Source organism: Malus sylvestris, chromosome 5, assembly GCF_916048215.2.
Source record: "Malus sylvestris chromosome 5, drMalSylv7.2, whole genome shotgun sequence".
NCBI lineage: Eukaryota > Viridiplantae > Streptophyta > Magnoliopsida > Rosales > Rosaceae > Malus > Malus sylvestris.
Window position 1 is genome coordinate 5,059,736 of NC_062264.1, and position 15,296 is coordinate 5,075,031.

The 15,296-nt window shown below is 37.1% G+C and overlaps 1 protein-coding gene across 3 annotated transcripts; it reads right to left on the reverse strand.

Annotated features, from left to right (window-relative positions):
• Window positions 1-146: 146 nt before the first annotated feature.
• Window positions 147-11,584, reverse strand: LOC126620971 (uncharacterized). Of its 3 annotated transcripts, XM_050289309.1 has the most exons (18): window positions 11,368-11,584; window positions 11,135-11,254; window positions 8,746-10,780; window positions 8,482-8,652; window positions 8,116-8,403; window positions 7,399-7,866; window positions 7,244-7,303; window positions 5,803-6,810; window positions 5,424-5,597; window positions 4,060-4,956; window positions 3,654-3,734; window positions 3,089-3,400; window positions 2,372-2,788; window positions 2,129-2,254; window positions 1,824-1,922; window positions 1,239-1,547; window positions 684-1,022; window positions 147-569 (listed from the first exon to the last, which is right to left on the reverse strand). In XM_050289309.1, exons 1-18 carry the CDS (start codon window positions 11,401-11,403, stop codon window positions 331-333), a joined length of 7,179 nt encoding a protein of 2,392 aa, XP_050145266.1. In that variant the 5' UTR covers window positions 11,404-11,584; the 3' UTR covers window positions 147-330. The 3 variants fall into 3 exon arrangements, with proteins under 3 accessions (XP_050145266.1, XP_050145264.1, XP_050145265.1); XM_050289307.1 differs by having other exon boundaries at window positions 8,482-10,780; XM_050289308.1 differs by lacking the exon at window positions 3,654-3,734 and having other exon boundaries at window positions 8,482-10,780.
• Between the last annotated feature and the right edge of the window lie 3,712 nt (window positions 11,585-15,296).

A 15,296-nucleotide genomic window follows, 5' to 3' on the forward strand; every position in this document is an offset into this window, starting at 1 on the left:
GCCACCACCATTACTATCACATCATATCACTTTCACTACCGTTGTTGCCACTACCAGCGTTGTTTCAATCTAAATTATTCCGAATAATTTAGATTGAAATTGGAATGTATTTAACTATTACGAGAAATCTGAGTTTTTGGTCTGAATTTTTCTAGTAAGTTTCAATTTTATTCCACTAAAAAATACATACAAACAAGGCAATTCCAAATTTAGAAACTGTGATTCGGTCCAAATCAGTCCAATCATCTTTTAAAGTTGCATCATAACAAATCCATTACAATACCATACTAAATAGCTGTTGCATAAAAAAAAGCAAGACATTTAGCAGGCCTACTTCTTCCCGAGATCCTCCAATGCCCTCCGAGGTTTCAGAGTTTCCGCTGCCGACTTGGTAAATCGATCAACCTTTGTGCTTCTGAAATTTTCCTTCATATACAAAGTATTCACCACACTCTTGGGGGTACTAGGGATCAAACTCTCTTTCTTCTCCAACCTTGCGGCACAAGAAACAATTTTACTTTCCTTCATAACTTGCTTCCAACATTCTTTCTTAGGTGATCCCGACTTATCTGAGAAACACGAGCATGGAGCTTGAACAATTAGCTTTCTTTTTCATGTAAATTAGAGTTCGAATAAACGCATAGAGGGTAAGGACGATGAGAGATGATGAAAAATATGCTTACCTTGTTTCGAAACAAAATATGGAGATGCGAGACATTGATCCACACTATCATCAACAACAGGGTTTGGATCACTTGCTGCAGGGATATCAAAAGGACCATAACTGATGCCGCTCATCTTAGCATCAATATCACCAGTCTCATCACCTTCCTCCTTTAGTCCACCTACAAAGGTGATCTCATCTGACATAGGAGAAAGAGTGGATTCCGGAACTTCCTCTGCCATTCTTTCCCTACCATCTCCACGTTGCTCTGCAGAAACTTGTGCAGTTCCCTGGACATTTTCTATTTTTTCTTTCACATCCTCACCAGCTTCATTGGCATTGATAAGCCCTAGTACAACTGAAAATACAGAAAAAATAATTATTTCGAGCATAGATTACTAGAAATCTATGCTCACATCCAATAACTGTAGCTTTCCAATCTATAGACTTCCAATTAACAATGAATTCCGGCTATTGAAGTAAAGGATGGTTGTCTCATATGATTATATCTAATATCTTAAAGTCTTGGGATCGTAGTTAATATTAATAGTGAAGTTTAAAACTTAACACTTACCACAGCTTGAAAAATCGGTAATAGGAGAATCGGCATGGCAATTACTATCCATTTTCTGGGCGGACCTTAGCTCCTTAACTTCCTCTAAATTACGCACAGGATCACCATGTTGACCTGCAGCAACTGGTGCAGTACCAACATCACTTTCTTTCCCTTTCTTCACATCCTTGTGATCTTCAATCATTGAATTGACATTTGACATCTCTGGATCTGATTTCAAAATGATATCTATGTTGTCATCTTGGAAAAACTCCATCTCAAAACTGGTGAATAAAGGCGCGGCAACATTCAACTTCGAGGCTTCATTTTCTGATTAACATTAAATATAAACAAACCATTAGAGAATGAAACATTTTAACGATTTCAGCTGAATGAAGATTACTTGTTTTAAAAGAAAACAACCCATAGATATATAGATAATAGTTGGATTCTAACCAACGTACTGTTTTCACCCCACTCCCCACCCCATCATTTGCCACCAGGCATAAAAAGTGATAACAAAAATATAACGATAAAAGGTAATAGAAATTGAAAACAACAATTAATTCGCAGTAACTTATTCACCCTTATGCAGTGAGCACTAACCATGACTAGAAGCAATAGCTGGAGAATCAGCAGAGACTCTTTCTGCAATTCCAAATTTGTCACCTTGCATAGGCAGATTCCTCCTTTCGGGATCATTTCCTGTAAAGAGGAAAAGGAAATCTGTCAATAAACATAATAGAGTGCAGAAAATCAGTTAAAAAGATAATAAACCGTTATACACTCTACATAATGATAAGAGGTATAGTTAGCTACTAGTAGTAATTTATTGTACATAATTCAAAAGAAGATGCAGAATGCAAAGACACAGGTCAGTTAAATGTTGTGCATTGAGAAAGTAAGGTCACCTGAAGCATCAAAATTAAATTCCTCCTGAGAATCAAAATGGATAACGTTGGAACTTGATTCTGAATCCATCTTCCTGAAGTTTTCTATTCTTTCTGCAGTTTTGTCATCCGCAGATATGGAATCACCTGAAGCAGCAGAACAACATGAATCTGTATCAGAAAGGATTGCTATGCAATTTGATGAAGTGAATAAATGCTTAATTAGTGCCAACAAAATGAAAATAAAAAGCAAAATATGTTTACCTTCTCTCAAAGCTGAACTTGCATATGTGGGTTCTTGATCCACAGTACCTTCAACGTCAGGGTTCAGATCACTTCTTGGTGCAGGCACATCAAAAGGACAAGAATTGATGCCACTGATCTTAGAATCAGTTGATATTTTGCCTGTACTTCTGTGGACTCTAGAGTATTCAATACTACCAGTCTCATCATCTTTCTCCTTTGGTATTTCATTTACAGAGGCATTCTCATCTGAAACAGGAGTGTATGTGGATTTTGGAACTTCCTCTCCCATTTTTTGACCAAGATTGTCACGTTGCTCTACAAACACTAGAGGAATTTCCAGAACTTTTTCTTCTTCTTCCTTCACATCCTCACTACCCTTATTGTCTTTTATAAGCACCGCATCGAGGTCCTGACATTCATCTCTTGTGCCATCTCCTAAAAATATTTTCATCTCAAAATTGGTCAGTCCAACAGATTCAACATTTAACACCAAGGCCCTATATAACCGAAAACACAGAAAAATAATTATTGCAACAAATCCTCTTAACTTTCAATTTTACAACCAGGCTTAGCTAAAAAGATTAACTGGAAATATAAGTTCACGTGCAATAAATGTAACTTCCCAAACTATAGACTTCCAAATGTTGGGCTCTTCATTAAAATTGAAATAGCTTAGACTCTTGGAATCATAATTAATTAAAAATATTATAGTGAAGTTTAAAATTTAACACTTACCACAACTTGAAAAATCGCTAATAGGAGAATCGGCATGGCACTGAGTATCCTTTTTTCGAGCGGGCTTTAGCTCCTCAATTTCCTCAAAAATACGCTTAGGATTATCATGTTGACCTGCAACAACTTGTGCAGTACCAACATCACTTTCTTTCCTTTTCTTCACATCACTACCATCTTCAATCATTGAATTGACATTTGGCATTTCTGGATCTGATTTCACGGTGCCATCTATTTTATCACCGTGGAAAATCTCTTTGATCTCAAGACTGGTGAACAGAGGTGAGCCAACATTTAACTCCAAGTCTGTATCTTCTGTTCAACCCAAAATTACAAAAACAATTAGAAATGAAACTTTTTAATAACCAGAACATATATAGATGAACTCCTTGGATACAAACTTAGGCACTACCTTCACCACACTTCCCACCCCCACAACCCCCAACTCCCAACTCTATCCTACCGGCTTAGGAAAAGAAGATAAGAATAATAAAATACAATTCTTGAGAATACGAAAACAACTATTAACTCGCAGCCACTTATTCACTCTTGTGCAATAAGGACTGACCATGACTAGCAGTAACGGGAGAATCAACTGAGACTCTTTCTTCCATTCCAAAATTTTCACCTTGCTTTTCAGGACCATTGTCTGTGGACAGTAAAATATTTTTCTCTCATTAAGCATCATGCGGTTTAGATATCAAAATGTTTGCATTATCAGTACAGAAAAAGATAAAGAAAATACTAATACAAATAGATAATTGACTGCAATACACTCTAAATAATGACAAGAGGAGTAGAATAGCTACAATAAATAATTTAAATGTACATAATTCGAAACAACTATTATCATAGAAATAGTGTTCATTAGATGATAATTCATCAGTAGATAAGGTTCAACAGAATGTCAGAAGCACAAAGCAAAGACCACTCACAGGGCAGTGAAACATGGTGTGTTCAGAAAGTACGCTTACCTGGCCCAAAACTATCCATGCTAGACGAAATGACAGAAAATGAATTGACATCTAATGAGTTTCTTTCTTCTGATAAATTGCCACCATCCGACATAAGTTCTACTAACTTAGTAGCATCATCAACATTCTGAATACCAATTATTTCTCTCACGGTTCTAATATCAACTTCATTTGAACCAACTTCACCATTTCTATGGCCATACAAGAATTCAGTACCATCAGCTTCACTATTGTCAGTCCTGAAAGGACACTCCTTGCAGCTAGATTTAACCTCCATCTTCCCGACATTTGCTATTCTTTCTGCAGTTTCGTCATCTGTGGATATCGAATCACCTGAAGCAACAGAAGCACGTTTATCCAGCTCTCCAACACTTCCAAAATTGAATTCATCTAATTGCAATGGAGTTTCTGAAACCTCATTTGATCTCCCATTTGCAACATCAATGCAAACACCCAAAGCAGGGACATTCTTGTAAAACTCGACCATCCGTTCAGTAAACGCCATATCGGAACCTTCTGAACCACTGGTCATTACACAAGCTCCCTCTTCAACTCCTGAATTTCTGCATTTATCTAAACCAGCAAAAACAGAGTCGCCAGTCCTAGAAGCTTCAGTGAATATTGCTTTACAGGTGGAATCGATAGAACTCTTGACCTCAAAATATTCATCCATAGCTTTCTCACGATCAATATACTCTTGGATAATAGCAGATGCAGTATCTTGCTCCCTACATCTTTCATTAACTTCCAAAATACGCTCTTCTGTGAGTGGAGCATTAGCAAGTTGCTTTTCATCTGGTTTTTTAGCTTCATCTTGTTCTACATTCCCAAATACTGTATTCATCTCCCAGCGAGTGAAAATTTCAGACTCAACAGCATGCATTAAAGCCCTATTATCTGCAAATCCAAGATCTACATGTTTATACTTAGAAATCAAGCTAAAATGATAACCAATTCATTCAAGATCATCAAGCAGCGTGTCATTCTAACATTTCAACATCAAGGCAATTTAAATAAGAAACTGGTAAAACACCAGAATAACAAATGTTCGGAATTGGTTACAATGGATAAAAAAGAGGCATTTTCTAAAATATATTCAGGTTTATTTCAACTTCAAGGCAATTTAAATAAGAAACTGGTAAAAAACCGGAGTAACAAATGTTTGGAATTGGTTACAATGGATAAAGAAGAGGCATTTTCTAAAATATATTCAGGTTTTAAAGCTCATCACTTCTCATAATCGGCATCATAACATTTTAACATGTTAGGTAGAACATTAGTCTGCTATTATCAGATAAATGATGGTTCTGAGTCTTCTGACTACGCAATAATGATATGTGTCAAATTAGCAAGTCTTACAATACCTTTTTGGAAATCAGGTAGCCCTTCAGCATTTTCTCTGAAAGTTGCATTTATATCCACATTCGTGCAATTCATGGTATCTGAGTAAGCTTTCTCCACTATACCGGCCTCTGCTTTACTCTCTAACACAGCATTGTCTTCTTGAAAGGTTGTACCCTCATCTAGACTGTCATTTCCTACAAATGATAAGAATAAACAAAAAGCATTACAGACAAAATTTCAGCTTCATTTGTTCCCAACCAAAATCGGCATGTCATATTATCACCTAACTTCATATTTATGTACAAAGTGCTAGACCATGTCCATTAAAATCAAACTTGAAAAAAAATTACTAAAAGATGAAGAATCATTAAACAATAAACACTGAGACAATGGCCCCACCTGAACGCATTTGAGGTTTGGCACAATAGTTATCGGCAGATAGTTTGACTTTTCTAATACTGTAAGTATCAGCTATCTCATTGGTTCCAGCCAAGCCAGCTTCGATTTGTGGCACTCTGTCACTTTCAATGTCGTTGCTCAAAATAATGCCATGACCCCAGCTACTACGATGAATCAGTTCACCTCCAACCAAGCAATCACCAACATTATCTAAATTAGACTCAGTTTTTGAATTCGCACTTCCATAATTTACAGCACTATCCAGTATTCCAGCATTACCATCCATATTGGTATTGTCATCCATGTGGATACAGTCATTTGAAGAAAAGGATGTACATCTCTTCATCTCCAAAGAAGCATCCTTTTTTAGAACTTCACTATCTACAGACAACAACATTTTTGAAGGACCTTGAGACTTGTTGTCATTCACATCTTGCATTTTTGCCAGATCAAAATTAGAAATAGACCCTGACTGTCTCTCATCCACCTTTGAATCTGTAGAACTTTCATGATTTGAACAACCCCTCACACTTGCTGCCACTGCATGCTCTTCAAGAACACCACTAGAATCCTTATTAGCATTGTCATTTGTGTACATAGAGTCTTCTGAAGCCAAAGAAGGACGTCTCTTCTTTACTTCAGAAGCTTTCTTGTGTATGTCAGGATTACCACAAGTCACTTGATCCAGTTGGAGAACAGATTGTAGAACTTCACTGTCTACAGACACCGCTATACTTGAAGGAACTTCAGATTCGTTCTCATTTACATCTTGCATTTTTGCAAAGTCAGAACTAGAAATAGACCCCGACTCTGTTTCGCCAATCATGGCAACCATAGAACTTTCAGGATTTGAAAAAACTTTCGTACCAGCTTGCAATGTGTGCTCTTCCAGAACACCAACCAAATTAAAGGATAAATTTTGGTCTCCATGCACCAATGCCTCATCTCTTTCATGTAGATTTATGCCTTCAACTGGTAATTTGAATTTATCTTGAAGTTGATCCCCTACTGCAGATTAAATAATAATTAGTATCGCATAACTTTTTCGATAACTATCACTAAATTGACACTAATTTTTAGGAAATGAGAAAGAATATCAGTCTCGTCTGTCCGTTCTAACGATCGACCAATATATAACATCAAAAATAGAGTTTCTAACTTAGTTGACATGATTGTCCATAATGCCCTAAAGATTAGGAAATGAGAAAGAATGTCCATCTGCTTCTCCTGTATCTGTTCTAAGGATGAACCAATAAGTCAAAGATAGAGTTTCCAACTTAGTTAACGAATTTGTAACATATGATCATAAAAGAGGGGAAAAAAAGTAAAAGCACAAGTCTTGGTAATCAAGGCCACAGAGAAAATTTAACTGAACCTTAGTTGTGGAAGTTTAAGGTCAAGAACATTTATATCATGTATTGGAGAAAATTCATGTACTGACCCTTGCTCATTACATGAGGGAGCTCGAAGGAAGAAAAGTTTTGAACAAGTTCACCAGCAGCTGAAACAAAGAAAACATACGTACATAAATTATGACAGACATTTTCCTTGACACAAAGAAAAAGTATAACAAGGGGAGTTTGTTGAAGGCCTTACTATCTTCAGTTTTTGAGTCGCTTCCAACTTTATCCATAATACTTTCTTCTAAGGCGATTGGACTGGTTCTGTCACCACCAGAGAGGTCATGCCCATGTTTCTCTTTAATGTTTCCAGAAACATTTTCATTGCTTTCCACAAAGACCTCCTGCTTATCCTCAGCAACCTGACAATCTGTCTTGTCAAGTACACCATCATCCAACTTGGAGTTTCTTTCAATGCCCTCACTAGCATACTCTTCAACAACAATTTGTTCAAAATCTAATGCTTTAAAAGATTCATTATCTTCCCGCACAAAAGCATTAGCCCTCTCATGAGCACATGGGAGCATCACCTTCTTGGAAGAAGTTACTTCATCAGGGTGTTCATTCGCATAACTAGGAAAGTCTTCCCTTCCAATACAATTTATATTGCTTTCTCCTACAGTAGTAACTCGAGCTTCAAACTGATTCCCATCTACACATCCAGCTGAAAACAACGCAGCATAAAAGGGGTTTGGTTAACCCAACTAACTACAACTGAAAACTATTTAATCGAGCTGTACAACTTTTGGAGCAAGTATAAGTCCAGTAAATAATGCTTCTATTACCAATAGCATAAAAGTGATATAGAGAAATTATGCTCAAATGTTGTGATTCATTAATAACCATTTAACAACAGAAGCATCGCATACGCATGAAAATGAATTAAGAAATTATAAAATGAAACATGGAATACCTTTCTTTACTAATAAAAATGCTGGTAAAGTTACTGCAGTATCACTGGCCACGATTCCATCCTGATAGAATTCTCTAATTGTCTCTGCACTAGCTTCCGCAGTATTGCCGTCTGAATCCGTACAGACTGGCTCGCCATCGCTTATAGGTTTTTCATTTTCTTCAAAGCTTTTAGAGAATGACTCAAATTTGCTTATGGGTTTTTCATCCACTCCATCATTTCTTTGGTTTATCGTCTCAACAGTCAACGACTCGTCTGTTTCCAAGTCCAATAGCTTGGAACATTCACCTACAAATTAGACGAACTCATTAAGCACCAAAATTAATTATAACATCCATTCAACAAAAGCATCATTAACACCCTTACCTTCACAATCTGGTTTAGATGTAGGTGATTGACCATCACCAAGACAGGTAAATTTGGAAGAACCCCCATTGATGGGCTTATATGGACAGTCTACTGGGTTTTGTTTAACGAAGTTATCATGACCAGTATCACCTCTGTTCAATGATGGACAAGAACGGTCATCCAAATAACCTGCAGCAGTGTTATCATTGATGACATCATCCACCATAACACTGTCCACTGTATTAATTGCTACATCCTGTGCCATTTGGACTTGAGATATACCTTGAAATCTTGCAGATTCTGAGGGATGATTTTCCTTCATATGCGCTAAGATTTCCAGTGCTTTATCCTTGTCAGGATATAGAGAAGACACTTCAAAACAGGAAGGCTGCCCCTTTGCAAACGATTCCCTCCTCTTGGTTGATTCATTCCTCTTCTTGCTTGAATTTTGTACAATTTCTTTGCTGGAGCTAGAAGAACCAACATCATTCTCAAATCCTGCAGATTCCGGAATATACAACCCAGCATCTATATCTTTTTCAACTTTTTCTTCAAGGGGTGAATTGAGATTAGTAGACAAAACCTCCTCTGCTATAATTGTAACCCTAGATTCAGTTTTTGTATTATTTCCAGCAGCTATACCAATGACTTCTGTAACTGCAACAAAGTCACGTTTGGATGCATTACGTGAGGATTGACTTTGGGGCCCTTTACTTGAAGGGTCATTTACAATATATGAACTTCCGTTTTCCAATGTTGGCTCTTGAATTTTCTTCACAAACCCATCATTTTTAACACCACCAGAAATTTCACCCTTGTCATCAAAGGCTTCTGTTATAAACTTTTCACTACCATTCCTACTGGACCGCCTTACAGGCTTAGTAACATTAGAATATTTTACAGCAACTAATTCTGTTGATTGCTTCACTGTTCCAACGGCTTCATGATTTCTCAGCTTCATATCATCAGAATCAGTAGAGGGAAACAATGTAGTCTTGCGTCTGGACCTCCTTAAAGGACCATTGGGTAGGAGAACAACACCTTGTTCTATTGTTTCTACACTTTGCTCAACTTTGGAAGCTCTTTCCAAATCTGTATTCCTTGGCCGTTTTCTGGTATCACCTTTTGCCAATTCCTTGCCCTTCTGGACCACAGAAAATCTCCGCCTCGACGTTGTACTTGGGCCCTTTGATGGTTCTTCAAGTTGAGGAACCACTTTGCATTCTTCTTGGCCTGACAATTTTCCCACAAACTCCATTTTAGGCATCTTTCTCCTACCAACAAATTTAGTTTCTATCAATTGCCCACATACAGAGTCTCCATCCCTAGCTAAGTTCCGTTTTGACCTCCTTATGTTCTGAAAAGATCCAATAGATTCGCCAGCATTGTTATCACTGTCCACACTCTTCTTCAGAAGTGCAGCAGACTTCTGCCTCAGCGACTTCTGATTTTTGCCCTGAAAGGTTTCTTCAAGTTGAAGAACTTCTTGACCCACTTCCTGAACCTTGAGACTATCTGTTTTACTTTCAACTCCTGAACTCTTCCCTTCCACCTGAGTCCACGAGCGTGTGATCCTACCACCAAGATCAATTTTTACTGGTTCCTCATTCAAAACACTTGAGACTTTGACCTTAGTCGCATTTCCTTTTCTTGCAGGAACAGTGTCTTCTGAAGTCTCATTTGGTAAAAGAACCCCATGACTGCCTTCATTTTCCTTGGTTTTCTTCAAACCCTTTGGCGCTAGACTCTTCCTCAAAGCCTTCAAATTTCCACCATCTTCACTCACCACCACCCTGCTTCTCAACTGTCTTCGAATCAACCCATGACTCAAATTTGCATTTTCTGTATTACCATCAAGTCTTTCATTTACCTCAACTTCCAGAGGTGGTTTATCACAAATATCAACCTTCTCCACCCCAGTTTTTGTTTTCTTCTTTCTGTGAAGAGGTGAAAAAACTGCTTCTGCACCTCCTTCAACCGATTTTTGCACCCTAGACCTTGTAGCTCTACCTCGTTTTTCAACAATATTTATATCAACGGATAATTCAAGTCCTTCAGAATCTTCGAAAACCTCAACATGCTTATTCTTCTCTGACACCTGCTTGACAGTCATTGTCTTCCTCTTTCGCGGCTGTTTCTTCTTTGGATTGTAATTGCAATCCGAATCCGAGTCTTTATCCGTACCCACAAAGTAAAAAGTTTCATTTTCTGGACTGAAGGTCACTGTCTTCACCTTCTTTGCCCGAAGGTCAGAATCAATTTCCCCTTCATTTTCTTCTATATCTTTACAGACTGGCTCAATGGATTCTTCATCTTCCTGTTTATACCAAAAAAAAAAAAAAAAAAATTCGAAAAACGAAAAATGTTACCGAATTAAACAAAAAACCACATCATAAAGTACATAAAAAGGAGAGAAATCACCTCCAAATAACAAATTGAAAAATTACATTCATAATTTGAAACCCAATAAACCACCCCCATACACACACACGCATTTTCCCCAATTGAGTTGAGGGCTTCTTGAAAATATAACATGAAACCCTGAATTTTCTTCTCAATAATTTTCTCGGCATCCAAGCAGAAAACAAGACTAAAGAAAATAATCAGAAAGATGAAAACATACGATATGGATATAATAAAGATGGAATTTTTCTCTTTAGGACGGGATTACCTTGAGAAGCAAAGTGAGCCTGCTGGCCATTTCAGTGTTCTTCAAATTTGCAGGAATCCCGTGCTGTTTACAAAGTGATTGAAGTTGCTTCCTCTTCATCGCATGGAAATCCATCTCTCTCTAATCACAAATTCAAAATTCAGGATTCAAAATTGGAAAAACAAATTGAAACCCACATCATAGAAAGCACAAAATTAAAATATGAAATAACAATGGGGAAAAGTTACTGGTACCGGTTCTTGTTCGCCAATGCGAAATTGGCCTCCCATAAACGTCAGAAGCTTTCGGAGGAAAAGAAAGAAAGAAAGAAAGACCGAGATAAATGTAATTAATCAATCAAAGACGGAGGATTTAAAAGGGTCTGCGTGTTTTGGTTGTCAAGAAAATTGAATCCGCCTTTTGGATTTCGACGTTTTCATTTTCCGAATAAAATAAAAAGGAATCGGTTTGAATTCCGGTTTTAGCTTTTTCTGCTGTTTTGAATTCAAATGGGACGAGTTTCCCGCTTTCCAACACGAAGAGGAAAACGATCGTAATTTTGACAAGTAGGCGTAAGTGCATATTACAGGTGTCATGTGATTATAGGATGCTTTGAATTTGAGTTTTTACTTTTTTCTTTTTTCTTTTTTTTTATTGGGAAGGAAAGCTTTGAATGGGAATTGAATCTTGAGGAATAAGGGTTTCAAATGACTCTGGCTTATTCTGGGTTTGGGTAAGAAATTTAAATAACAATAGCAACTAAATTTTATTTCACTAAGTGTGGTTTGTTATATAAATTCTAAAATGTCATTGTGCTCGGTTTTGCTCTAAGTATTCCAATTTTTTTTTCTTATAGTCTTTTTCAAGGTTTTCATAGGTCTTCATCTACCCATTTTGCTATGAGCTTTAGTCTTATAATCGCATCTTCTAAATAGATAAGAGAATTTTTTAAAAGATAGAAATTAGGGTAAAGTGCAAAAAACTGCCTCAACTATTGGTGTCACGACACTTTCATACCTCATCTTTTAAAATTAACAATGTCATACCTCATCTTACGAATTTGTGACAATGTCATACCTCCGTCAATTTTTCTGTTAATTTCTCAGTTAATTGCTGACTTGGCTTGATTCGGGACCCACTTTCTATTAAAAAATTATTAAAAACTAAAAAAAAATCATTTAATATTTTTTAAATATTAAAATAATTAAGAAGGTTATTAAAAAAAAAAATAAACCAAACAAAACTTCCCCCATGCGCCCTCTCTCTTCTCCCTCATCTTCATCTCCCTTCATCTTCTTCCAACCTACTGCAACCCAGAAAAAAGAAAAGAAAAAAAAATTTGTCCCTTACCCCCCCCCCAAGCGCCCTCTCTCTTCTCCCCCATCTTCATCTTCTTTCCTCTTCTTCCCCCCTATTTGTTGCAACCCAGACAGAAAATAAAAAAAATAAAAAATAAAAAAAACAAACAAACAAAACTCCCTCCCCCCCCCGGCACCCTCTCTCTTCTCCCCCAGAAAAAGAAAAAAAACAAACAAAACTTCTCCCCCCCCCCCCGCTCAACTTGCAGAAGAAGATGAGAGAGAAGGAAAAAAAAAAGGTCCCTCCCCCCCAACCCCTGCAGAAGAAGAAGAGAGAAGGAAAAGAAAAAAAAAAGGTCCTTGTCCCCCCCCCCCACCCAACCTGCAGAAGAAGAAGAAAAAGAGAGAGAAGGAAAAAAAAAAAGGAAGGATACCCAGTTCGTCCATCCCCCTGCGTGCCCACCCTTTTCCATCCACATACATTCCCCCCATTTTCTTTGCGCCCAAGTTCTCAACGAGATCTGGGTTTTTTTATTTTTTGGGTTGCAGGTATTGGGTGCGAGGTTGGGTGCAGAGGGTGGGTGGGAAGGTGGGTAGGTTGGGTGCGGATAGTGGGTGCGGGGAGAAGAGGGGGTGGGGAGCGAGGAAGACAAATTGAATTTTTTTTTTTTTTTTTTTGGGTTGAAGTTGCAGGAAGGTTGAAGAAGAGGAAGATGGGGAGAAGAGAGAGAAGGGGGGAAGGGGACGAATTGATGTTGGGTTTTTTTTTTTTTTAACTTTTCTTTATTATTTTAATATTTAAAAAATATTAAATGATTTTTTAATAATTTTTTAATAGAAAATGGGTCTCGATCAAGCCACGTTAGCAATTAACTGAGAAATTAACAGAAAAACTGACGGAGGTATGACATTGGCACAAATTCGTAAGATGAGGTATGACATTGTCAGTTTTAAAAGATGAGGTATGAAAGTGTCGTGACACCAATAGTTGAGGTAGTTTTTTGTACTTTACCCTAGAAATTATTATTATAGAATTTGTTGCCGAAATTTAGTTGTGCCTTGAGGGGAGGGGATGGTAGGGTGGTCTGGTGGCGATAATGGTGATGGTGCCGTCAAAGGGGGGGGGGTGGTGGTGGGACAACCATGGAAATATGGTGGTAATATGGGGGAGGGGGATGGTAGGGGTGGTGCGATAGTGATGATGGCAATGGTAAGTGAAACATTTTTGGCTGAATAAAGTAAAAAAGTTTCACATCGATCATCTTACATAACAAAACACAATTTATATTAAATGGTCTCACTTCTAATTTTCATGTAGCCTTTGTGATAAAACCACACATGAATCTATCGATTGCAAAAATGGCTTAAGTTTTATTAAATAAGTGAGACTAGTAGACCACTGGTCCATCAATAGTGGTAGAGCCAGACATCAAGGTTAGCAAGGTTATCATATACTACACTAAAGGGATGGTGAATATTTGAATTCGAGACACAGTAGGTTGAAGATGAAGGGGCCCTATATATTGAGTAATTTGAGTTTACCATTAGTTGTTTGTTAAAACTCAACCTAGTCCGAATATGTATAATGTTAATGTTACAATGGAAGTTCTTTTATGAACAAACGATATCATCTACATTCAGAGGGTAGGGTAATGGGCTAAGCCTCACAATAGCTAGCAATAAGGTGGTTCAACTTCGCATTTGGCGAGAATCGAAACTAAACCTCTCACTTACAAGTGAAGATGAATATCACTAGACCGTATTAAGTCGTTTCGATGAAAGTTCTAATAACTTGTAATAAGTTTCCAAATTCTTCCGCAAATTCCGAATTATACACTTGACTATATTTATCGATAAGCTAGTATGGCGGCATATGGGTGTGCTTCTTTAGGTCATAACTACGATCATTCTTCTATATGGTTTCATAATTTTCCAAAATAATATTACCGAAGTATAAAGTTTGATTTGTATGGTTTTAGAATCTGTCTAGGATCCTCTTTGTAATGTTATTTCAGTTTCTCAAAAAAAATTTAAGTCTAACAACTTGTTCTGACAAAAAAATTTCTAACAACTTGACTCATAATTCGGCAATTGACAAAGAAAAAAAGACTCAAAATTAGTTTCTTCCAGCTAATTAGTAACATGATATATTTTGTGTAGTTTCAAATTTTGTTCTTGGTTTCTGAATAAGTTGAAAAAAAAAAAAATCACTTGATTATGAACAAGAAATCTATGTACCCTTTCGATTAACCCAAAATGAAGTAAATTGAGCTTCTTATCAAGGATTGTGTCATAGAGAGGTTAAATCCATATTAGGTTCCTTTTTATGCCTTGGCAACAAGAACTTTACATTTTCTTTATATCGATGTAAAGAGAGAACCACAAACTGATTAGAAGTAGTCCAAGTCAGTTTGCAAGCCCCATTGAAAATGTAAAGACAGAAAGTAGAGAATAAGTAAATGATTGAAAGTAAAGAAATCGAAAATACTTGTCAAATGTTAATCAAAAGCACAATAAACTGTAGAAAAGAGATAACAACTTGAAAATAAATGACAAATAAAAGTAAATGAACAAAGTTTATGTTGAATCCCACATCGGCCAGAGGGAAAGAAAAATAAGAGTTTAAATAGGATTAACTCACTCTAACTTATATTGAGGCCTTTTGTAATAAAATCACACACCTAACATTGGGCATGTGGTAATAATCAAGTTGGAGACAATATCGATATTGTTAGAGTGGGACCCTCGGCCCATCGACCTAAAAAATTCAACATGGTATCACAGTCAGGGGACATGCTTGTACTACCACGTGATTGGGTGAGTCACCTTTGGCCTCGCGCGATAGGTGAATCCTGACTTGGCTCCACATAGGCCCGTATTGCCAC